We start from the raw sequence: 26379 nt of genomic DNA on the forward strand, positions 1-26379 counted from the left end.
ATGGCGGAGGGCGGCGGTGGAGAAGCGGGCGAGGAGGAGCCGAGGGCGGCGGGACCGAGGCCCCCAAGCGCGCGGGACTTGCAGGTGCGGCGGGCGGTGCGGCTGGGGAATGTGTGGGGCTGTTCCGGTCGCGGTCGAGCTTCCTCAGACCCGCCCGGGGACCGAACTCGGACTCCGTGGGTCTCCCCCGGGCAGCACGCCGTGCAGGGGCGTCGGGAGAAACGAGTGTCGGCGCCCCGCGCTCTCAGGTGTCCCGGCGGCGTTTCCCCTCCACCCCTCTTGCTGTTTAAGAAGCAGCTGTTGATTCCGAATGGCTTCTTTGAAGGGTCAGTTGAATGCTTCACTGGTTGACGCTCCGGTCAGACTTCTGCAGAAGGAAACTCTGAGGTGGCCGTGGGGAAGTCGAGTCACAGGGAAGCCGGTTCGGTTTTGTTTCTCTCGGATGCTGTTTCTGGCTTATTTAAATGTAAAAATGGTTCATTTTTAATCAGAGATTTTCCCTTTCAGAGTGAACTAAAAAGGTATTTCATCCTACGGCTCGCACCCTGGTCGGCTGGCACCCTGGTCGTAACTGCTATAGGGTAGAAAACATTGCACGTAAGAAACGGGGATGTAAAACTTTGTAATGTTACAGGACATTGACATTAATGGCCTCAATACCAGCGCCCCGAGTCTTGCTCTGCCAGGTGCTTCACGCTACTCATTTCAGGGTGTTTTTTTTTAACTGTCCCTTTGTAAGATGATTGATAAAATTCAAACAGTAAAGATCTCTGTGTGCTCGGTCGCGGTTTGCGACCCCATGGACTGTAGCCCACCGGGCTTCTCTGTCCGTGGGGATTCTCCAGGCAAGAATACTGGAGTGGATTGCCAGTTCCTTCTCCAGGGGATCTTCCCAACCCAGGGATCGAACCACCATCTCCTTCATTGGCAAGTGGATTCTTTACCACTGAGCCACCTGGGAAACCCCAAACGCCTATGGGGACTATAATTAAACATGAATATCACTCCATCTACAAGGCTTGGTAGAAAAGGTCTATTATAATTCTTTATTGTCACACCTTCATTCTGCTTCTTTAAACGAATGTATATTGACCACCTGCCCTGTAATATACTACTAAGCTCTGGGAATGCAGAGATAAATAGTACATCAAATCCACAGTTGGTGCTGGAACACTGTGGAAGGGCCTAGAAGCCTGAAAGGCATTTCTACCCATTGTTTGCCTAAATAAGATACACATGTGTTTAACCTAACACTTTTAAGATGGAGGATGATTGAGTGCCAGGATAAGCAGTGCATACAGTGATGAATTTGGAGAATGGAGTAATCAGTGTCAGCTTAGGAAACGAACTCAATCTATTGATAAAACATTTGCATTATTTATGACTCAATTTAGTATTAGTAAACAGAATCCAGGAGTAGGAAGGTTTCATCTCCCTGATCTTGTCTATTGAAGGCCAGCATCACTAAGACGCAGCATGTACCCTTGGGGGAAAAATGGTGTTTCTGGTCAGAACAACTTCAGCTTGCTTCTTGACCTTGCTGCTTAGTAGTTACGTGAGTATAGGGGAAATGTCCTAACTTCTCTGATCCTGTGTCTTCATTCATAAACTCAGGATTGTTGATCACAGGTGTCAAGGATGAAATAAAGGAATGTCTATAAAGTGCCTCTTGAGTTCAGTATTACCCTGGCTCAGACTTGCTTACTAAATATTTGGTTCTTTTTCCCTTAAAGGAGAAAAATAGTGTAACTTTCACTGGTTAGTCCATCTAATGCTATTAAGTTAAAACTATGTGACCTAATATCCTTTGTCTAATTTAAATCTATTTCTTATGTGAAAAATGAGAATAGCTTGGTTAATGATCACCTCATACTTGTCAAATTTAGACTGAGTCCACTGGATTGATATGATTAATTGTTGGAAATGTTGTAGATGTCGCTAATTTTGAGAATGGCTTCCTTTCCACCATCAATTAGAAAATAAACTCTTTTTTTCCAGTCTCTACTTTTCGGTAGGTAGATAACTGATTTTTTTTATGAATGTGATTTGGCATTTCAAATACATTAAGTATTGATAATGTTTATTTTAGAATTTAATAAGAATGTGAAGAATTTGCAAAGAAACCCCAGAACAAAAGAACCAAAGTAATGACATATGAAGAAATAGTGTGTATCAAAGGTTTAAAAGAATTGGATAATGTTCTTCTCCCCATCTGGTTTCTTGGATAGTGAATATTTTTGGATTATCTTTTTATTGTTTAATCTAGCTGTGCTTATTTTAAGCATTACCCAGTTAGTTCAGTTTTCAGTAGATACTTCTTAATTTCCTGACAACTTGCTCTAAGAGTCTTTCACAGTATTATTGAGGAGAGAAAGGTGATGTGTTACTAATTGGAACAAGCAGAAGTACCGCTCAGTGCCTATTTCTCAGCTGCCGTGCAGTGTAGGGTTTGTCAGCCTCTAAATTAGGAGAGATTTCCTCATTTACCACACCAGGAAAGATGGATGGTCGGCCCCCAAAAGCCTCCCAGCACAGTGAGCCTCTGACTCTAAAAGCAGAAATTTCCCGTGGGTCCCACATTGAGAGTAGATTTTATCTCCCTTCCTCCTCCAGAATTGGGAACATTTAAGGGGGAAGCTTGGGACAGGAGTGTTAGTGACAGTAAGTAGGTACTCAGTCGTGTCCAACTTTGTAACCCCATAGACTGCAGCCCACCAGGCTTCTCTGTCCAAGGGATTCTCCAGACAAGAATACTAGAGTGGGTTGCCATTTCCTACTGCAGGGGATCTTCCCTACCCAGGGATCTAACTCGCGTCTCTTCTGCTTCCTGCACTGGCAGGTGGGTTCCTTTCCTCTGCACCACCTGGGAAGCTCCTAAGTGACACTTGTTGTTGAGTCACTCATTTGTGTCCAACTCTTTGTGACTCCATGGACCACAGCACGCCAGGCTTCCCTGTCCTTCACCAGTTCCCGGAGCTTGCTCAAGCTCATGTGCATCGAGTTGGTCGTGCCATCCAACCATCTCATCCTCTGTTGTCCCCTTCTCTTCCTGCCTTCCATCTTTCCCAGCATCAGGGTCTTTTCCAGTGAGTTGGCTCTTTGCATCAGGTGGTCAAAGTGTTGGAATTTCAGCTTCAGCATCAGTCCTTTCAATGAGTATTCAGGGTTGATTTCCTTTAGGATTAACTGGCTTGATCTCCTTGTAGTCCAAGGGACTCTCAAGAATCTTCTCCAACACCACAGTTCAAAAGCATCAGTTCTTTGGCGCTCAGCCTTCTTTATGGTCCAGCTCTCACATTCATACGTGACTACTGGAAAAACCATAGCTTTGACTATTCAGATCTTTGTTGGCAAAGTAATGACAAAGTGACAGTACTCACCCCCAAAACCTCAGTGTTCATTAGTAGTTCTGAACGTCCTCAGAGCCCTTTGTCTCTTGTCATGCCCTTCCCTCTATCCACACACATGGAGTTAACAGATTAGGTACACTCTGTTCCAGATTTCCTCCAGAATGATATCAAAAGAAAAAGATTTCTCTTTTTATTTCTTTATTTCCATATAGGTTGGAGTTGGGGAAAAATTGGGGCTAACTTAAGTACTTAGCAGGGTTTGGAATAGGCTTTGGATGGGGCAGAGAAGAGAGTTCTGTCAGTGAGAAAAGAGTAAGACTGTCTGGGACTTTTATCCTCTTGGTGTCAGTGTCCCTTATCCTTGGTTCTCAGTTTTGACGTGCATCAGAGTCACCTGAACGGTTTGCTCAAGCAGATTCCTGAGCCCCACCCTGAGTTTCTGATTCTTTCGGTCCAGGGCAGGGTTTGAGCACCTGCAGTTTTAAAAGGCCCCCAGGTGATGCTGATGTCGCTCTTCTAGATTTAAGTCTGTATTCTACCTTCTGGGCTTCCCAGGTGACTCAGGGGTAAAGAATCTGCCTGCCAGTATAGGAGATGCTGGTTCAGTCCCTGGGTTGGTAAGATCCCCTGGAGGTGGGCATGGCAGCCCACTCCAGTATTCTTGCCTGGAAAATCCCATGGACAGAGGAGCCTTGCAGGCTAAGGTCCACCAGGTCACAAAGAACAGGACTGAGTGAGTAAACAATAACATTATACCTTCTGACAGCTGTCTCTCTAAGACTGGGAGTTCCAGTACTTTGAATCTTTTGCTGTGTTGTTGATATTCTTATCCACAGTTTCAGGTTCTTTTCACACATTCATCACATTTCCAGTTCTAGAGAAAAAATTATCCGTGCTTACATACTTTATTCTCTCTGTGTGATTGAAATATTGCATGATTTAGTTGTTTAGCTCATGGAAATCTGTCCTGATAATTAACAGTGCATAATTATTTCACAGTGCATATATTTTTATCTCTTTCTTTGACTGAGATTTTTCTGTCATTTTCTATTGGTTTTAACCAGTACATCAGTTTATTTTCTCTTCAGATATGGTGTCATTTGCTATGTCAAATAATATTAATTAGCTAATGAATTTATACCATATGATGCTATAGGGACATCATGGATCCTTGCGTTAATTCCCTTTAAATATCATTCATTTTCTTCTAAGTTAATGATGTGCCAAAAATAACTAGGACCTTTCAGCTCGTTGGACTCCCTGGTCTGATGTAATTTTCTCCATATTCCTATTTTATTAATATATGTTCCACACTTCATGGAGTCAGAAGGCATTGTTTGCATTATTCATTTATTTTATAGAAGATTATTTGATCGACAGGGTTTGTTCAGATCTTCTTCAAGCAAAAAACAAGGTACAAAACTATAGGAAATTTTGAGTTTGCCAAAAAGTTCATTCAGTTTTTTCCGTAACAGCTTATGAAAAAAAAAAAAAAAACTTTTGTCCAACCCAATCTCCGTTTTTAAATCTATAGCATAATTTATCTACCCATCTCTCTCTGTGATTCCTGTTGTGTTGTAGTATACATAATTTAACAAGAATTTTTTGGGTGCCTGTCCAGTTCTGCATTAGAAACAGTTTGGGAAGCCTAAATTATAGTAGGGGGGATGAAATAGTAAGAAAAGTATACAAATGGTGAGAATGTAATATTTAATATGTGTCAATAATAGAATGCCATATGCTATAAGGATTTAGAAAAGATAAATCACTTTAGTTAAGAAAACTAGAAAAGGCTTTGTCAAGGATGGCTATAATGGGCCTTTGACATACAGATACCATTTCCATTGATGGAGGAACAGCATAAAAATAATTCATAGAGCAATATTATCATCTCATGAGGAAATCCATAAAGGAATATCATTTTGAAGAAAATTTTTGAAGGTAAAAGTTTCTGAAAACCTTGGGTCCAGGTAATTAGAGTGTTTGTCCATCTCTCTCATTTATTTTTTTGTGCATGGTGGGGGTGGTTTGTTTGTTTCTCCCTTTTGGAGAAGATAAGGTAGGAAAAGATCATAGAAGATATATAGATAATACTGCAGCAAGAAAAATCTTGGGGAAAAGGAAACTGATAAAAATCATTGTGGAGCAGTTTTTAATACTACCTTCTGGTAATGGAGCATTTGCTTTGTGCTTCACATACATTATGTAATCCCTTTATTGTAGACATTAGAAGATGAGGGAACTAAAGCTCAGAGAAGTTAAATAATTTGCTTAAGCTCACACAGTAAGAACCTAAGTTAGGATTTTAATAAGATTCTTTTAGGCTACGCTATACTTCTATGATTAAGGTTTCCTGCAAAATTAACATGATAGAAATATGAAAGTTGACATATGTGTATGGAGTGGTGGTCAAAAGTTAGGTGGGAAAAATAAAGCCTTTCAGTTTTGTTTTCGTGTTTCTTGCATATTTTAAAGGTTGACTAATAGAATCTTTAGAAAATTAACTTTGCCCCAGTTCCCTATTTTTCTTTTCCTACTGAGGACAGATTCCCTGGAGATTGTTTCATATTTCTCATGTTTCTAGGAGTACTTAATCTGAGTTTTACAGGAGAGTTATTTCTTGTTTTTTTTAATTTTCCAAAGATTAGGGTCATGCCAGTTTTAATTGAATAGCCATAAGGGCCATTAAGGAAAGTCTTTGAGTTGTCCAAGGATGTCAAAAGTGGAAACAATATAACTTACACAATAATGAAATATTTTGATAATTTCTTAAAATTGCAGTTTCAAAAAGTATGCTTTGTTGATTTCATTTTGAAGAAGATATCCAGCCATATATCTATAAAGCATAATTTGGTAATACTGCTTTCTAACAGTTATATAAACTATATATATATATTTCATTGTCTTTTATTTTTTAGAAGCTTATTTTCCTAAACTTTAGAAGTTTATATGTCTGGTAAACTTTTAAATAGAATAATTTTTAAATTGTTTTATGTACTCAGATTTTGAAAACTGGAACTAAATGAAATATTTTCATGGGATCTAATGAGAGCAAGCTGACATTAGTGTAAAACATCTTCAAGTATTTGTAAAAGAATTATAGTTCCAACTTTGAAACTAATCTGTTACCAAAATTGTTTTTGAAACTGTTGAATAGTTCATTGAAAGTAATTAAGCTATTATTGTAACTTTAATTTATGCTACTATGTGTGACATTTTAGTGAGAGCTGCAGTGGTTTTATTTTGGAAGGGAGTCATCTTCTGAAATAGCAGCCTTCATTTTTCATTAAAAATCTTGACTACTCAATTACAAGTTAATTTTCTACTCCTTCTGTACAGAGGGTTTATTTCTAATGTTTTTATACTTTATAACAAATCTGTTATTCTGTAGTTGGCCTTGGCAGAATTATATGAAGATGAAGTGAAATGCAAAGCTTCCAAATCTGATAGACCTAAAGCTACAGCCTTTAAAAGCCCACAGACAGCACCTCAAAGGTAAGTTTTGTTTTGTTTTTCAAACTTGTATCCCTTTTTAGTTCACTAATCCCACATTATTTTAAATGGCTTTGGGAATTTTTTAACTGTAATTTCTTAAATATTTTTAGATACTGTTTCTGAAACTATAATAGAAAGCAAGAAGAAAATTTTGGGGAAATTATCTTAAATACTGAATGTTTGGATAGACCTCACATAGCATAATATACTGAGTAGTATTTTTCTTGGGCACTGTGGTTCTATTTTGAGTCATAGGACTCATTGAGGATCTGATAAAAGCTACACCCTCTTTCCCCTAGAACATTTATGTACAGCTTTGTCCATCATTTTTAAAGGTTTGTGTGTTTCTTAAAGTCCATCCATAGAACTCCTCTATGCGTTTTGTTCTCCATTTAAGAATCTGTGACTTCAGGACTCTGTCTTTCCTTCCATTGGAAGATGATACATCTAATAGTGATAGATAGTATTTGCTGTTGTTAAAACCCCTGAACTATAAAAAGAACCAACAGTGAAGATTTAAGAGATGGAAACCAGGTATATTTTACTGTCATGAGTTTTCTTATTTCCATGTATATATTCGTTAATGTCTTTTTAGTACACAAATCTCATTACTAGGGAGAAACTTGAATTTCCCCATTACATCTCATTCTCAGAAAGTCTTTTATTTTTCCAGAAGTTGAAAAATTCACTGGAAATTACTTTTTTTGTTTGTCACTATTCTGTCTTCCTTCTTCCTGTAGGGGAGATAAAATAACCTATCTTTCCTTCCAGACCTGAATGGAAAGAAGAACACTTATAATTTATAATTTTCACCCCAACTTTTTATTTTACAATTTTTTAATACATAGATAATCAAAAGATTAGGGTAATGAACATATATACTGTGTCTGCTCCGATATTCACCAGTTGTTTATATGCTATAGCAGTTCATTGGTGCACACACTCTTTGTTACTCAACCACTTGAAAGTAAATTGCAGCCGTGATAGAACTTCATCCCTAGAGGCTGCAGTCCACACCCAATAAGATGCCAACACTCCTTGATAACGTCTCACACGTTAGAAAATGAGCACTAACTGCATGTCATTTAATACGTAGTCCATAATCAGATACTCTTAGAGGCTTTGAGGATTTAGGAGTCATACATTTCACTGATGGTGCCTGTTTTCAGTCTGAATCCAGAGCATTCTTCCCACCTTTCTATTGTCTGCTTTTAGCTCATCTGTTTAAAGCTTATTATGTTGACATTGAAGAGCTGGGCCCAGATGTCTTGTAAAATGTCCCACATTCAAGGTCACTGTTTCCTCACAATTAGATTCTCGTTAAACATGCTTGTCAAGAGTCTCTTGTTAAACATGCTTGTCTGGAGTACTACTTAGTGATATTTTCTGCTGTGTATTACCTTACACCGGGAACCATATGGTTTCGGGTTCCCCCACCCTTGGTGCCCTGTTCACTCGGTTAGGGTGCTGACTGCCACCATCACTCCACCAGAAGGTACAGTCTTTCCTTTATTGTCTGCAGATTGGTCATCTTGGCACAGCCTGAATATCCTTCCCTTTCACTTAAGTTTATCTGATATATATATATACACACAGATATATGTATAATATATGTATTATATGTGTATGTGTGTATATATATGTATAATATATATTATGCACAGACATTTATATAATGTGTATGTATTACATATACAGACATTTATATAATGTGTATGTATTATATATACACAGACATATATGTGTATTATATAGGCATTTATATAATGTATATTATGTATACATGTTTATATAATACATATGTATTATGTATACACAGACATATATATATTTTAGCTGCTTCCTTAATTTGTACAGTCTCTGAAACTTTGAAAGTGCTTAAAATATTAACGTACCAAAGTTTTACTCATAAGTTATTTGACTATTCTTCCCCAATTTGAACCAGTTTTTGAATGACTTGATTTGCTGGTATAAAAAATCAAAATATTTGACTTCTTAAGATTAGTACATTAATATTTTCCTTAAGGATTCAAATATAATCCTTAAAATATTTCAGTGAATTGTTTTTTATTTTATGCTGACACAGTGTTGCCATTAATGTTTACAATTTGATAAGGCAATTTTTAAGGACTTAGTGCCTCAGATATGATTTCTAGAATTATTTGTCCAAAAGGAGGAGCTGCATTAAATATATTGAGGCTTATGCTATGTTTGATCCGCTTAAAATACAACTGCAAACCAAATTATTGGCCATCTTTTCTTTTTGCTAAGTGTGATATTTTTGAATAGAAAGTGTGCAGTTCTGTTGGCTTCACATTTGGCAATGACATCTGCCTGATTTCATTGCATGTCTGCTGCTTGGTCTGGTACAGAAATGGTCCACCTTCTTGGACAATTTTAAATATCGAAACATGCATCTGTTCATTGTTGTTTTAAGCCAGTATATTTTCAGTGTGACCATCATGTGAACTTTCAGTAGTCTAGACATAACTTGATCTGTTTTAAAGAAAATGAGGGACAGGATCTACAGAAAAGTTCACAGAAGACAACCTGACACCTGCTTTTACATATTCATCCACAAAAGGTTCTCTGTCACAAATAGGACTTTAAAAATGTAACTCTTCTTCAAAAATATAAGAACTTAAAAAAATGTTCCCTACAAGTCATTAGATCCTAGTATGGTTTTGCACATTTAGTGAGACAGGTGTCCACAATATCTGGCACAGTGTGGATACCTGTCTGGGCCTTTAAAAATGACTAGAAGATAAGGGACAGACTAGGCCTAGAAGGAAAAAGTAATAAAAATGACAGGAGGGAGCTGAAGAGGAGCAGCAGAACTTGGGTAGCCTCGTGGCAGGTGAGGATGGACAGGCAGGGTGCTTCCGGGCCTGCTTCATTGATGTGGGGCCTCTGTGCACACCCAGAGAACCTCACTGGGAAGGGCCTCGAGCTTGCTTTACTGCTTTGCTCTTCAGTTCAGTTCAGTCGCTCAGTCGTGTCCAGCTCTTTGCAACCCCATGTACTGCAGTATGCCAGGCTTCCCTGTCCATCACCAACTCCCAGAGTTTGCTCAAACTCATGTCCATCGAATTGGTGATGCCATCCAACCATCTCATCCTCTGTCCTCCCCTTCTTGTCCTGCCTTCAATCTTTCCCAGCATCAGGGTCTTTTTCAGTGAGTCAGTTATTTGCATCAGGTGGCCAAAGTTTTGGAGTTTCAACTTCAGCATCAGTCCTTCCAATGAATATTCAGGACTGATTTCCTTTAGGATTGACTGATTTGATCTCACTGTCCAAGAGACTCTCAAGAGTCTTCACCAACACCACAGTTCAAAAGCGTCGATTCTTTGGCGCTCAGCTTTCTTTATGGTCCAACTCTCACATCCATACAAGACTACTGGAAAAACCACAGCTTTGACATATCGACCTTTGTTGGTAAAATAATGTCTCTGCTTTTTAAATATGCTCTCTAGGTTGGTCATAGCTTTTCTTCCAAGGAGCCAAGTGTCTTAATTTCATGGCTGCAGTCACCATCTGCAGTGACTTTTGGAGCACAAGAAATTAAAGTCTGTCATTGTTTTCACTGTTTCCCCAACTATTTGCCATGAAGTGATGGGAGCAGATGCCATGATCTTAGTTTTTTGAATGTTAAGTTTTAAGCCAGATTTTTCACGCTCCTCTTTCACTTTCATCAAGAGACTCTAGTTCTTCTTTGCTTTCTGCCATAAGAGTGGTGTCATCTCATATCTGAGATTATTGATGTTTCTCCTGGCAATCTTGATTCCAGCTTGTGCTTTATCCAGCCCAGCATCTTGCTGGATGTACACTGCATACAAGTTAAATAAGCAAGGTGACAATATACAATCCTGACTTACTCCTTTCCCAATTTGAAACCAGTCCATTGTTCTACATCTGGTTTTAACTGTTGCTTCTTAACTTGCATACAGATTTCTCAGGAGGCAGGTAGGGTAATGTGGTGTTCCCATCTCTTTAAGGATTTTCCAGTTTGCTGTGATCCACACAGTTAAAGGCTTTAGTGTAGTCAGTGAAGCAGAAGTAGATGTTTTTCTGAAATTCTCTTGCTTTTTCTATGATCCATTGGATTTGGCAGTTTGATCTCTGGTTCCTCTGCCTTTTCTAAATCCAACTTGAAGATCTGGAAGTTCTTGGTTCACATACTGTTGAAAATTTTGAGCATTACTTTGCTAGCATGTGAGATGAGTGCAATTGCGTGGTAATTTGAACATTCTTTGGCATTGCCTTTCTTTGGGATTGGAATGAAAACTGACCTTTTCCAGTTTTCATTTGCTGGAAAACTTTGCCCTTACTCTCTTGAAATTCTTAACACATTTTGAACGGGAGACTTCCACTTTCATTTTGGTGCTGGGCCCACAAATTACATGTCCAGTCCTGGATGCTGCCACAGCACAGCCAGCCTGGAAGGCCAAGGAAAGCTGTGCTTATTTGGAAAGGGGAAAGCCAGTGTATGGTTTTACTGTAAATTTTACAATAAAAATTATAGTGATAAAAACTGTTTTTAGTTGTAGATGCACCTCAGTTGTTTTTCTCCTCTCTGTTCTAATAAGATTTTGGCAGTGGACGAGTCTTTTAATTCCTTAAACTTCAGTATTTCTTATTTGTACAGTGGAGTTAATGCCATTTTTATGAGGATTAAATGAACACTTGATAAATGTTCAGTTCAGTTCAGTCACTCAGTCGTGTCCAACTCTTTGCGACCCCACAAATCGCAGCACGCCAGGCCTCCCTGTCCATCACCATCTCCCGGAGTTCACTCGGACTCACATCCATTGAGTCCGTGATGCCATCCAGCCATCTCATCCTCGGTCGTCCCCTTCTCCTCCTGCCCCCAATCCCTCCCAGCATCAGAGTCTTTTCCAGTGAGTCAACTCTTCGCATGAGGTGGCCAAAGTACTGGAGTTTCAGCTTCAGCATCATTCCTTCCAAAGAACACCCAGGGTTGATCTCCTTCAGAATGGACTGGTTGGATCTCCTTGTAGTCCAAGGGACTCTCAAGAGTCTTCTCCAACATCACAGTTCAAAAGCATAAATTCTTCGGAGCTCAGCCTTCTTCACAGTCCGACTCTCACATCCATGCATGACCACAGGAAAAACCATAGCCTTGACTGGATGGACCTTAGTCAGCAAAGTAATGTCTCTGCTTTTGAATATACTGTCTAGGTTGGTCATAACTTTTCTTCCAAGGAGTAAGCATCTTTTAATTTCATGGCTGCAGTCACCATATGCAGTGATTTTGGAGCCCAGAAAAATAAAGTCTGACACTGTTCCCACTGTTTCCCCATCTATTTGCCATGAAGTGATGGGCCCAGATGCCATGATCTTCGTTTTCTGAATGTTGAGCCTTAAGTCAACTTTTTCACTCTCCTCTTTCACTTTCATCAAGACGCTTTTTATGATAAATGTTAGTTATTATTATAATACCTTTAGAAAAATAGGACTGGCAGTACCATATTAAATAAAGAGTAATGGGGAAAACAAGATAAGACATCAAGAGAAAAAACAACTACAGTGATCCCAAAGAGTATGCTGGTAAAATTTAGGATTAGGATTAGGGTGATGTCAGTGGAATGGAGGAGAAAGAGTGACATTGGTGTGGATACTTTCAAAAGATTTTATTATAGAAACATGATGATGTGGAATAGAAATGTGGTGACATGGAAAAGAGAGTAAGAGATGGGAGAGAACTCTGAAAAGTTCTTAATCTAGTACCTAAGGAAAATGTGATTATTCATGGGAAGAGATGAACTGGATTCAAGTAGGTGCTTTTCAGTTCAGCACTGGACCATAAGTAAGAGGCTCTGAAAACCTATATTTGAGAGTCATCCCTACAGAGGAAGTTGTTATCTCTGGGCAGAGACAAATGATGATCAGATGAGTTAAATAGAGCAAGAGAGAAGTAAGTATAAAGGCATACTTATGAAAGAGACGAAAGATGGATTGTGGATCTAAATAATAAAAGGGAAACAATAAAATTTCTGGAAGAAAATAGACCTCAAGGCAGGCAGAGATTTCTTATACTGGTAATAAAAATTCGGAGGCCATAAAGAAGTTAGTAAATCTTTTCCTGTGCCCAGTTTTTCCTGTAAGGTCTTTCTTACCAAGACTGAGAGGAAGGAGCTTTGTAACTCGGCTCTTGAGATTAGGGACCCAGGACAGCAGGGAGAGCCTGCAGCAGAAGCTCCCCACTCCGTCCCCTTCCCTCCTTCCCCCTTCCCTTCTCATACTGCCATTTAAGGCATGCATCAGCTGTCAGGCTCTTTCTTGCCCTGTTGTTCAGACCATGTGCGACTCTGCAACTCCATCAACTGCAGCATACCAGGCCTCCCTGACCTTCACCATCTACCGGAGTTTGCTCAAACTCATGTCCATTGAGTCGGTGATGCCATCCAACCATCTCATCCTTTGTCACCCACTTCTCCTGCATTCAGTCTTTCCCAGCATTTTCCAATGAGTCAGCTGTTCACATCAGGTGGCCAAAGTATTTGAGCTTCAGCATCAGTCCTTCCAGTGAGTATTCAGGGTTGATTTCCTTTAGGGTTGACTGGTTTGATCTCCTTGCTGTCCAGGGAACTCTCAAGAGTCTTCTCCAGCACCATAGTTTGAAAGTATCAATTCTTTGGCACTCAGAGTTCTTTATAGCTCTCACATTCCTACATGACTACTAGTTTCTTGCACGGACCCTAGTCTTAAAGCCAACCATGGCAGTGCCTGGCCTTGGTTTGTTGCATGGGGCCCTCTGAGGATCAGCTTGGCAGGAGGGCTTCAGTTGGCTCCTGTTCTGGCTAAACTTGGACCTCACGTCCCTCCCCAAGGGCACCAGGAGCTTGGAGTCCACCCAGCCACCCCTAGCTGTGAACCAGCCTTGTTAGTGTGGTTCTGCTGGTGTCCACTGTTCTCCTCTTGGATCTTTCCTCCATGGACAGTGAGTTGAGAGCAGAGCTTCCCTTCCCTTTCCTGTTTCGTTTTGCATGAACTCATCTGGAGAAAGCCTTGAAGGTGACTCTATCCTGGTCTTCAGCGCTGATAGAATTTTCCCCCTCTGTTTCATTTTCTGAGTCAGTTCAGTGTAGATTGGGAACTGGAGTGGAGGGTATGGGTAGTTAAGGAAATGAGCTTTGATTTACATCTTATTCTGAAAATCTCCTTGTTTATATTTCATTGGTTATATTTTCTGACATTCTTGATTGGAAAAAATCTTGAAAGATAAAATAGTGTACTAATTTATGTGAAGGAAGCTTTTATGAGGAAATAGAAAAGAGAGGAGAAATGGTTCACTGCATAGTTAACACATTGAGAAAATTGTGGTCTGAATTATTTACCTTTAACATAGTGAAAAAGTGTGAAAGTGTTAGTCACTCAGTCATGTCCGACTCTTTGCGACCCCGTGGACTGTAGCTCACCAGGCTCCTCTGTCCATGGGATTCTCCAGGCAAGAATACTGGAGTGGGTTGCCATGCCCTTCTTCAGGGATCTAACCCAGGCTTCCTGCATTGCAAGCAGATTCTTTATCATCTGAGCCACCAAGGAAGCCCTTTAACACCGGGAGATTACAACCTTTAACGTGGGGGGAGGTTAATTTTTCAGTCAGAGCTCTCTGAGGAGTAAACTCTGTGTAGGCCTGTGGATTTAGATGTTCATGTCGTCTAAATCTAGAGGGCTCTTCACTAACCAAGTCCTGTGAAATGTGAGTTCCTCTGGGGAGGAGACTTAGCTTCTGGTTGTCAGCAGTGCTTTCCCAGGATCACGCCGATAGATCAGCAGTCACAGAGGGGGAGGGAGGAAGAGGCAAGCTAGTTCTCAGGTGGCATGCTGAGCCTGCTACCAGCATTTCCTCAAACTCCATGAGAAAGTAGATGAATGAACTCTTTACTTCTTAATTCTTTGATCCCAATTTTAAAATTAAGTACTTCCACAAAAGCCATAGAAATGGCTCTCTTTAAATAAAAGTCATTTCCTAAGACTGTTTAGTCTTTTGCTTTAAAGTAGTTTATGCTTGCATTCTGTTTTTATTCATGAACTTTACAATGTTTAAAGGTTCTTTTCACGTGAGCATGAATGCAGTGGATTACATATAGTTCAGCCTTCAACTGGGAAAATTGTGAATGAACTTTTCAGAGAGGCGAGGGAACACGGGGCCGTCCCTCTGAATGAAGCCACAAGAGCCTCGGGTGATGACAAATCTAAGGTAAGGGCTGAAGTTTTAAAACTAAACATGCTATCAGTATACTTGATCTGCTGTGGATTTTTATATTATTTGCAGACACTATTTCTCTAACTGTATATTTCTGTTTCACATATTCCCATTATTTTTCAAAGTCTATAACTTTCTATTAATCAAAAATTAAAGCAGTTTCTTAGCATTTGTATGAATGTGATGAATGTGATGATTAAAAACCCATATATGATATGAATGTTTTTACTTCATAAGCTACCTCACCTGAAAAATAGAAGAGCTTGTGATTAGTGTAACAATAAAAAGTACAGTTCAGTTGATTCATTACAGTTGAATCAAAGCTGCTTATAAAATAAGTATGGAGCTTTTCTTCAGGGTAATTTATACTGACTTTATTAAATTCTTCCTTTCTCTATGAAGCTCTTAATGCTTTGTCAAATATGATTCAAGAATTATAATTTTATTATAAGACTTGTTATAAAATATTAATGGTGAGTTTTAAAAGCCTATTTCTACTTAAAAATATTATTTCAGTGTATGAATGTATTTCCTAATTTAAGATTGGCATAAGTTATTTCAGCTTCTGAGTCACTTCATGATTTTATGGGAAGAAAATAATATACTAGAGTATACATCTCTGTAACATAAGACCTTTATTTTAATGTAAAAATTTCCTGGAAAGTATAAACCAGTGTGGCTAATTATAATTGATCTAGTTTTAAAATATATATCATACATTATCATACATTTTGCTTTAATAAGACTGAATTTTTAACCCACTTGCTGTGTGTTTTTAGTCTTTTACAGGTGGTGGATACAGATTGGGTAATTCCTTTTGTAAGCAGTCTGAATACATCTATGGAGAAAATCAGTTGCAAGATGTAGGTACAGTAATAAAAATCAGAAATTGTTCATTTTTGCTGCTAGTTACTACTGTTATAAAATTAAAAATTGAAAATCTTTTTCTGTTATTTTTTGAAGTATTGATTAAAAAGATTAATGTGTAAGTTTTCAGATTCAAATTTTGTGTTTTGTATCTCAGCTGTGCCTTGCACTTAGAGATATATAACCGTTTGTGAAAGAATGTATCATTCACTGTCATGAGTTACATAAATGTTATAATAATTATTATAAACGGCATACCATCATGGTATAGAATTAGCTGAGTTATATACATAGAAACATTGGGCTTCCCAGGTGACCCAAGTCGTATTCAGTCACCGGCCAATACAGGAGACACAAGAGACGTGGGTTCGATCCCTGGATTGGAAAGATCCCCTGGAGAAGGAAATGGCAGTCCACTCTCGTCTTGTTGCCTGGAGAACCCCATGGACAGGGGAACCTGGCAGGCTACAGTCCACATGGTTGGAAAGAGTTCGACACAACACGTATGGACAAACGTAGGAATATCTAAAGTCAGTCTTTGTTTTTGCTTTTTGAAATTTTGGAGTTAACCGTCTCATTTTCAACATGATGAGGAGTTTACTTCGGAGGGTCGCTGGAGATTCCATCGTGTTCCCTGGCATGAAGCAGAGAAGAATATGAGTACAGATGAAGGGGAAGAGTGGATGTGGAGTGGCAGTGGCTTCTCTCATGACTTTGATCTTCTCAATGAACTAGAAATAATTGTACTTCAAGGCCAGGCTCCAACAGTGGCATCTTTGATACTTCAGCCATTGTCAGTTTGTTAAGCCAAATACAAATCTCAGGAAGCACACATGGTTCCATTTATGTCTTTATTTGACATAGTACAAAAAGCTTTGTATATATTTTTAAATATTTGTTTTTTTCTTTTTAATTTATTTTTGGCTGCATTGGGTCTTCAGTGCTGCACAGGCTTTCTATAGTTGAAGTAAATGGGGGCTACTCTCTAGTTGTAGTGTACAGGCTTCTCATTGCAGTGGGTTCTCTTGTGGAGCACAGGCTTTAGAGCTTGGACTCGGTAATTGTGGCACATGGACTTCGTTGCCCTGAAGCACATGGGATGTTAGCTCCCCAACCAGGGGTCGAACCTGTTACCTCAGCATTGGCAGGCAGATTCTTAACTGCTGGACCACCAGGGAAGTGTATACTTCATACTGTAAGTAAGTAGTAAATAACGTGTTTGAAAAGTAAAATTGTGTAATGCAGGCACATTCTTGTATTTCTTTTTTCTATGCTCGAAAGGTTCAAATTTTGCTTAAACTGTGGAGCAATGGTTTCAGCTTGGATGATGGAGAATTGAGACCTTACAGTGACCCAACAAATGCCCAGTTTCTGGAGTCTGTTAAGAGAGGGTAAGATATGTTACTTAGATTTTGTCTATTACTGAGGGTGGAAGTTTTGTTTGTTTGTTTTTTTAAACAGACCACCAGTCAGAAGTGCTCCACTGGTTTTTAAGAGTGAAATATTGGAATATATTCTGTAAATAGTTGCTCGGGGGAAGGGTATTTTAAGTATATAAAGGACACATTGGTATCTATAAGTCACTGGTTCTTAACTCGGTGAGCAGTAGATATTGGTTCCTTTTAAAATCTCATGAAGCTGTGGTCCCAGTTCTGAGAAGCAGCATCGTAGTGTCATGAATTTGTGAATTGATCAGTAGGTGTCTGCCCATCTGCTAAGCCGTGTCCTGCTTACTGTTGACAGGGTAACTCACTGCATGTATGCCTGAAAGCCGCTTATATTAGAAATCTTTTTAAATGGCATTACTGCTGGCAGAAGAATTCAGAAGGTTAGTTTGAAGTTAAAATTTTTGAAACCAGATTTACAGTGCCCTGACCTATCTGAAGAACGTTGTAACTCACCAGCCCTTGTGGCTGAAGGACAAGGACTTGAGTGATTTTGCTACAAGAGCTGTTTATTTTCACTAGCTGAAAAGTGATCATCCCTTTTACAGCGAAAGAAACATCAGGCCGGTTATAAGCTGGGAAATGTGAGTAGCAGTGAAGGGCTCAGAACAGGAGGCTACTCTCCATCCAGGAGTTGAAGGTGGGGCTTTCCCAGGTGGTGAAATTTATCCTAGCAGAGTGGTAGGAGGGGAGTGGAGGTGGAACTCTGAAGGAAAGGCATTTTAGGACATTAATTTGCTTGGATTTTGAAGTTGAATTCTCCCATATAACGTCAGAATACCAAAGAAGGTTTCGTAAGACGTGCTGTAATTGGGAAGGAAGTCATTGAGAAAGGTGGGAGGCTGTCCCGGCAGGCAGTGTGTGCTGGTGGTAAATGCAAGGTCAAGAGATGAGGTCAGGGCCACGGGCTTGGGAGTTTGCAGAGTCACTGAGCATACTGGGAGCAGCTGGGGCCGGGGGGAGTGGTCGTCTGCCTGGTGAAGATCAACAGGACTGTTGAAATAACACTTACTTCAGGATGGGAGAAGGAAAGACCATGTCGATGATGAGTGTGCTATCCATAAAATCCAAACTAATTTATTATTAAATGAAAATAAATACTCTATGAACTTTGTAGGTTAACATTCCATCTTGGAATACCAAAGGGATGTTTTCATTTGAGCCACACTGTATCCTCAAGTTCAAATTATGATCAAGAACAATCTTAGAAAAGGCACCTTGAAAAAAATGATTGATGGTCAGATAGTGGTTGTCAGCTGTATAATCATTGCCCCCTGCTTTATGACATATTTTATAACACCATCTTGACTATCCTCAAGGAAGTGTTTATAGATAAAATAATCAGTCTATGCATATTATGTCTAAAAGTTACATGTAACATTTATCTTAAATATGGTGAAGAAGTAAAGGAAGGTAATTTATCATGAAATTACACAGATTTCAATATATAACATAACCAAAATATAACAAAGTAGATAGCTTGGTTCCCGGATAGCTCAGTGGTGAAGAATCCACCTGCCAAGGCAGGAGACTTGGGTTAGATCCCTGGGTTGGGAAGATCCCCTGGAGGAGGAAATGGCAACCCACTCTAGTATTTTTGCCTGGAAAATCCCATAGACAGAGGAGCCAGGTGAGCTGTAGTCTATGGGGTTTGAAAGAGTCGGACACGACTGGGGAACTGAGCATGCAAACACACAGACTGCACACCTGTGTGCAGTCTAGTACTTATCATGCAGATATGACAACATAAATCAGAGTAATGGAGTAGTGAGGTGTGTGAAGTTAGCAACTTCATTACTATACCTGGTAGTGCAGTCAGAGACTTGATTAAGTTCCAGACGAAACAAAGTACAATCTTTCTTTGGTTTATATGGCAGGTGAGTTCCTGAAAAGTTCAAAGCATGTTAATACAATACAAAAAAAACAACAGTTGCCTGCGGGAGGGTGTCACACACGAATCAGACGATAATCAAAACCACCCCTGTCAAACTTCCAGCCTTCCGCCAGGGTGTTTAGAAAGAAATACCGCACTACCTGTTAGGTCCTGGGGGGCTTTTCTAATGCTGACCGAGCTATAAATGCCATCCCACAGCTCAGCGCTCTGTCAGAAGCACTCCCAGTAACAGGATACAGGTTCTTTTTTCCCTACATCCTTGCCAGCACTTGTTATTTGTGCTCTTATTTGATGAACGCTATTCTGACATATGTGTGGTCATATCTCATTGTGGGTTTTCTTGTTTTAAGAGAGATTCCCCTGGAGCTTCAGCGACTGGTTCATGGAGGACACTTGAATTTGGACATGGAGGACCATCAGGATCAAGAATACGTAAAGCCTAGGTTGAGGTTCAAGGCTTTTAGTGGAGAAGGACAGAAACTTGGAAGGTAAAATACTAAAGTGAGAAAAATACTTGTCTTTGTTCAACATGAATTTTCTTTGAGAGCACAATAACCTAGAGATTAAAAATAAAAACTAAGATACGAATTGTGAAGACCTCGCTGATGAAATCAGATGTGCAATTTTGGTGATAGTGTTAGTAAGTAATGTTATACTTCAGTTCAATCGCTCAGTCGTGTTCGACTCTTTGCAACCCCATGAGTTGCAGCACACCAGGCCTCCCTGTCCACCAACTCCCGGAGTTCACTCAAACTCATATCCATCGAGTTGATGATGCCATCCCACCATCTCATCCTCTGTCGTCCTCCTCTCCTCCTGCCCCCAGTCCCTCCCAGCATCAGGGTCTTTTCCAATGAGTCAACTCTTTGCATCAGGTGGCCAAAGTATTGGAGCTTCAGCCTCAGCATCAGTCCTTTCAAAGAACACCCAGGACTGATCTCCTTTAGGATGGACTGGTTGGATCTCCTTGTAGTCCAAGGGACTCTCAAGAGTCTTCTCCAACACCACAGTTCAAAAGCATCAATTCTTCGGAGCTCAGCCTTCTTCACAGTCCAACTCTCACATCCATACGTGACCACTGGAAAAACCATAGCCTTGACTAGACGGACCTTTGTTGGCAAAGTAATATCTCTGCTTTTTAATATGCTGTCTAGGTTGGTCATAACTTTCCTTCCAAGGAGTAAGCATCTTTTAATTTCATGGCTGCAGTCACCATCTGCAGTGATTTTGCAGCCCAAAAAAATAAAAGTCTTGACACTGTTTCCACTGTTTCCCCATCTATTTGCCATGAAGTGATGGGACCAGATGCCATGATCTTCATTTTCTGAATGTTGAGCTTTAAGCCAGCTTTTTCACTCTCCTCTTTCACTTTCATCAAGAGGCTTTTTAGCTCCTCTTCACTTTCTGCCATAAGGGTGGTGTCATCTGCATATCTGAGGTTATTGATATTTCTTGATTCCAGCTTGTGCTTCTTCCAGACCAGTGTTTCTCATGATGTACTCTGCATAGAAGTTAAATAAACAGGGTGACAATATACAGCCTTGACGTACTCCTTTTCCTATTTGGAACCAGTCTGTTGTTCCATGTCCTGTTCTAACTGTTGCTTCCTGACCTGCATATAGATTTCTCAAGGGGCAGGTCAGGTGGTCTGGTATTCCCATCTCTTTCAGAATTTTCCAGTTAATTGTGATCCACTCAGTCAAAGGCTTTGGCATAGTCAATAAAGCAGAAATAGATGTTTTTCTGGAACTCTCTTGCTTTTTCCATGATCCAGCGGATGTTGGCAATTTGATCTCTGGTTCCTCTGCCTTTTCTAAAACCAGCTTGAACATCTGGAAGTCCATGATTCACGTATTGCTGAAGCCTGGCTTGGAGAATTTTGAGCATTACTTAGACGGCAGTCATTTGCATCTCCCTGACTCCTGTCAGCACCTTTATAGACATGAACCATTCCATCTCCACAGCCACTCCCTGCACTGCGCCTGTCGCCACTCCATTTGCAGGTGCAGTAGTTCTTCCATTGTCGTTAAGCTAGGAGGTGGTTGGAGTGTGAGGTTGAAACCAGGCACTCTGTCTGCAGGTGCATGCTTTTTACCACTGTGCCATCCTGCCTGTTTCTGATTATGTGGGTTCAGAGGGGGAAATTATTGATTAGATAAAACAGTAAATATCTTAGATCGTAGCTGTGAGCATCTCTCTGCTGTAAGTAATTGCTAAGCTCTTACAGCCAAAGCAATGTCCTTAAGTTGGTTATTTTCAGTATATTTTGAGCAGCCAAACTCTTTCTTCAGATTATGGAAACACATATAGAATTCTGATTGCAGAAAGAGGGGATTGTCTTAGATATCTCCAGACAGTGAACCCCAGGACTTTGCTAAGCACAATTTAGAAACGAGTGAGTGTGGCATGATGTATGGTGGACTCCTTTATAGTAGCCATGACTGGACTCTTCATGAACATAATAATGTGTGCTGGTAAACGTGACCCTCCATTTTCCACACGTCACTGAGGTGGTATGTTGAATTGGCTGTGTCGCCACCATGCCCTCTAGGGTGCCCTGTGTTCCTGTTCTTGTGACTCCTTCCTTTCCAAGTTCTTCTCAGTTGCCTTGTGCACAGTGGTTCTCTCTTCCCCTTTCGTTTCTCAGCATAGGGAAGAATTCAGTGTCAGTTCATTATACCTGTCTTTAATTGTTGTTCCATGTAATTTCACTTTGACACACACACACATCATACAAAGAAATGCATGAAAGCTTTTCTTCTTAGAGTTCCCACCCTGCACTTTATTTTCGTGTTTTGAGAAGTAGCTTAGCTGGCCCGAATTTTTTTTTAAACAGAAAGCATTAAAGCACAGAAAGAGCAGTGTGAGGCAACCTGATGTCATGGAGAGAACCCCAGAACCCCGTGTGCCAGTGGGGTGATGAGTAACTTTTCCTCCCCTGGTTGTTGTTAGGACAACAGTTAGAATATTAATAGCCAACTATATAGAAGCACTGACGTGCTTACAGATCGAGTTAATTTAATCTTTGCAATAGTGCAGCTGTTGTCTCTGTTTTACAACTGAGGAAACTCGGGCACAGAGAGGTGAAACGACTTGCTGCCGGTCACATGTCTGACTAGTGGTGAAATCAGCCCTGGAGTCAGGCTCCTGGATCCATGCTGTTAGCCATGGCGCCTCCCTTACTCCAGAACTTGAATGTGCTGCTGCTGGTGATGACAGTGTGGAGACCTGGGAATAGGGACGCAGAGGGAGAGGGTTCATTGCCTCCTGTCCTCCTGTTGGCACAGTAACCCACCTTGGTGGTACAGCTCTTCAACCCTGAATTACAAGCTTGACAGGAAGTTCCTTAATACTACCTGATCAGTGACTGCAGATCATCGTTTTCTCCTTTTCCATGTCTTTATCATATACATTCTGAAATTGGCTCTGTAGTATGTGTCAGGAGGTAGCTAAGGAAACGCAAAGTGTAGCAGGAAGTGCCAATTACTTTTCCCACTTGGCTGTATAGGCTGAGAAAGCTTTGGGGTGGGAATAAGAGCCATAATGAGCTTGGTTTGTACTAGAATAAAGCACAAATGCTCATGGGGCCTCGATCCTAACAGATTTTTTTCTTTTTTTTTTTCAAAAGTAACATAGGGACCCATCTAAGTCTCAACATTTGAAAGAATAAACATCAAGATTGTCAGAAGATCCCTTAAAAGATAACTGAGATAAGGCTAAGATGTGATGTCTTTAAAGAACTTGGCTGTATTTGTTCTAATTGCTTAACCAAAAGAGCGCTCTGTTTTTGATGTTCACTTTCAGCTTACGGTTATGGGTCATCCTGCTAGCATTAGGAGGCACTATGGTTGCTAGTAACCACGGTCCACTGGAAAGAGATCATATCACACAAGGTTCATTACATACTCGTCACCATATATTAAGTCGATAAAGTAAGATCTTTAGTTAGAGTTTCGATACCAACTCTCAAAAATTAATAGACTATACAGTGAAGGAGAATTATATAGACCTGAAAAGCACTGTGAACCAACTCAGTGTAATTAAGATTTATACAGTTTTCATGTAACAGTAGGATACAAATTTTATTCAGGTTCCCCATAGACTATAAACTAGGAGATACTGGAACATATCCAGGGGTATAAAACCAGAGGCAAAAATTTCATGGTCTAAAGGTATTGAAATCATACAGAGTCTGTTTGTTTATCACTGTCATCACCATATGTTAGATTTCTTATTCTTTTTTGTAAAACAGGAACTACTTAAATCAGATTTTTAAAGTATCAACTAAGTTTAAATTAATAGCTTAGTATGGATGATATGCACAAATACAGTGACACCTCTTGAAACACTGTTTTGAGCACTGTATTACTATAACAGACTTTCGTAACATGATTATTTCCTTTTTATAAATGATAGAACTGGGATTCAAAGAGATTAATTTACATACTTGAGTTCACACAAATTGACGAAACTAGGATCTGAAATCTGTCTGTGCTCATGGTCAGTCTTGGACATAAACTCCAAGTTGCTCGGGTTTCTGACTGAAGACCATTGTGCCCAACAGTCTCATGAAATTTCAAAGGGATGAAGGAGGAAGAAATCTAGAGTGAGGCTTTCAAAAGAAGTTGGATAAACTAAATCAGAATCGTAGGACCCAGAATAATTTTAATAAAAGAGTTTGAAAGAAAAATAGGATATCCCAAAGGAAGCCATGTTCTCGCTGGTGCAGACGTGATGGCAGGACGACCAGAGAGTCCGCTGCAGGTCTGAGTGGTGCTTCTACTGTCTGCAGTGTGTCGTGCGTCTTATATGTTCATATTTGCGTTCTGGTTCTTTAATTCTTCTTCCTTAGCCTCACACCTGAAATAGTCAGTACACCTTCCTCCCCAGAAGAGGAGGAGAAGTCACTATTCAATGCAGTGGTTCTTATTGACGATTCCATGCCAACCACCAAAATCCAGGTCAGGTTAGCAGATGGGAGCCGTTTGATACAGAGATTCAACAGTACACACAGGTAAGCTCAGGTTGACTTATCTTTGTAAATCTGGGTGCATCTTGAGTCAGGAAAAATATGAAATTGCTTAGGTTTACATTTGAAGTAAGTTTTTGACAGAAAAACTTGAAATAAGAAGTCAAACAATTAGTACTTAAACGTCCTCTGTAAACTGTCCAAATACTAATGCAAATACAGATACCACTTAGAAATAAAGAAAATTGTTAAAAGCTGTCATTTTGCACTGTTGCTAAAACCAGGAAAAGTTGAATCAGATTTGATTTGCTTTAGTAAAACCTTATTTGGACTTTACCCCTTTAAAATTTTATGATAACCCTGATTGAAAGTGGAAGTCGCAGTCGTGTCCTATTCTTTGGGACCCGTTGACTATACAGAAGTCCATGGACTTCTCCAGGCCAGAATGCTGGAGTGGATAGCTTTTCCCTTCTCCAGGAGATCCTGCCAACCTAGGCATTATCAGGTCTCCTGTATTGCAGGCGGATTCTTTACCAACTGAGCTATCAGGGAAGCCCTAACCCTGTAGGATTAATAATCTACATAGAGATTTGTAGTGTAAATAAAGTTTAATTGTACTGTTATCAAGTATTTCAAATAAACAGTTTTAAATGTCATTTTAGCATTCATTTGTTATGCTAATAAGATATTATTTTTATTGTTCACTGTGTCCCACTAAGATAACATTTATGATCTTAGTTGAGTTACTGTGTCTGTATAAAAGTAATTTTCTTAAACACTCTTTGTAGATACAGATTCACGTTGACATAGGCTCACCTGAGGTACCTTTTTCTGGATCATGTGCTACTAAGATATTTTATACTATGAAAAAAATCAGCCCTGGTAGTTCAGTGTAGTAGCATTGTTAATGTTTCTTTGATAGAACAACTCACCTGGAGATTGTGTCTATTTACAGTGAAAGTAACTGTTAGGTACTCTCCAGAGTTAATCCTCATGTTTTACCTGAAAGCCAAGATAAATCCATCCATTGAAATTAAAGAAGGTTATAACATATTTAAATAAGGATTAGAACTGTGTGATTTATTTTAATTATTATCTAATTTTAGCTAAAAAGCTTAAATGACAATAAAACTTCCATATCACAAATTATTTTCATCTTATTTCTTCAGGATCCTGGATGTCCGGGACTTTATTGTGCAGTCTCGTCCTGAATTTGCAACTCTTGACTTTATTCTCGTGACTTCGTTTCCAAACAAAGTGCTAACAGATGAAAGCCTGACACTACAAGAAGCAGATATTCTTAACACTGTGATACTGCAGCAGCTAAAATGATACTGTCCTACCTATGCAGTAGCATGTAGGAGTGGTAATGTGCCATATTAGTGAGGAAAATACTTAAGAGCGTAAAGAACTATTTTTATTATTTATACAGATAAATTTTGACTTAATTCTTCAATCTTCCAGCTTGAGGACAGACAAATTTGGACTAGGAATAGATGTTAAGGTAACATATGTTTGAAGTTTTAGCCAAAAGGGCTGGCTTCCATTGATAGCTTTTAAATATTCAGGCAAACCAATTTGATACATGCTCAGAGTTAATGTAACAGCACTTGTTTGCACAGAAAATGAACAAAATGCCATTTTTGACAAGTGAATTTGGTAAAATTTGCACTAAAGTTTCTTGATGCTGCATTGATCAGCAGCCATTAAGAAATCTGATCAAACACTTTGAAATATTTTCTGTAATGTATACTGGGAAGTGTGTCTGTATTCTGATATTTAAATACTTGGGTCATATAGTAGTTATTTCTCCTAGTAAGATAAATAATTCCTTTCTACTTGCTGACTTAGCTATTTTACTCATGTCAGAAAGTACAGTTTCGCCTTGTGTTTTATGACCATCATAAACCAGAAACAGACATAAAGGTCAGCAGTTCTTGAGGAGGAGTGTGTTCAACTGCACTTGAAAGGAGAGTAACTACAGTCCCTGGCAGCGCCTGTCTTGATCACCCCCTTTTATTCATTCAGCAAGTGTTTCTGGGGGACCCACCATGTATACTAAACACTGTTGTAAGTGTTCAACCCAGAGTGTATTGTACTGCAAGACCAAACGAGGGCAGAAACGGAAG

General features: G+C 39.6%; 1 protein-coding gene across 2 annotated transcripts; it reads left to right on the forward strand.

The window, feature by feature from the left end:
- Window positions 1-25635, forward strand: UBXN2B (UBX domain protein 2B). Of its 2 annotated transcripts, XM_068984004.1 has the most exons (8): window positions 1-84; window positions 6742-6845; window positions 14919-15069; window positions 15855-15938; window positions 17224-17333; window positions 19632-19769; window positions 24134-24295; window positions 25420-25635. In XM_068984004.1, the coding sequence occupies exons 1-8, from the start codon at window positions 1-3 to the stop codon at window positions 25580-25582; spliced, it is 996 nt and encodes a 331-aa protein (XP_068840105.1). In that variant the 3' UTR covers window positions 25583-25635. The 2 variants fall into 2 exon arrangements, with proteins under 2 accessions (XP_068840105.1, XP_068840106.1); XM_068984005.1 differs by lacking the exon at window positions 19632-19769.
- Window positions 25636-26379: the final 744 nt, after the last annotated feature.

The sequence above is a fragment of the Capricornis sumatraensis genome, chromosome 11 (genome assembly GCF_032405125.1).
Source record: "Capricornis sumatraensis isolate serow.1 chromosome 11, serow.2, whole genome shotgun sequence".
Lineage (NCBI taxonomy): Eukaryota > Metazoa > Chordata > Mammalia > Artiodactyla > Bovidae > Capricornis > Capricornis sumatraensis.

What these genes read in the sequence shown, in the direction of transcription:
- UBXN2B (XM_068984004.1), top strand. Translation starts at nt 1, where the DNA reads ATGGCGGAGGGCGGCGGTGGAGAAGCGGGCGAGGAGGAGCCGAGGGCG. An exon ending in GAGAAAATCAGTTGCAAGAT is followed by an intron (nt 15,939 to 17,223) that starts GTAGGTACAGTA and finishes TATGCTCGAAAG; the next exon opens with GTTCAAATTTTGCTTAAACT. An exon ending in AGATTCAACAGTACACACAG is followed by an intron (nt 24,296 to 25,419) that starts GTAAGCTCAGGT and finishes TTATTTCTTCAG; the next exon opens with GATCCTGGATGTCCGGGACT.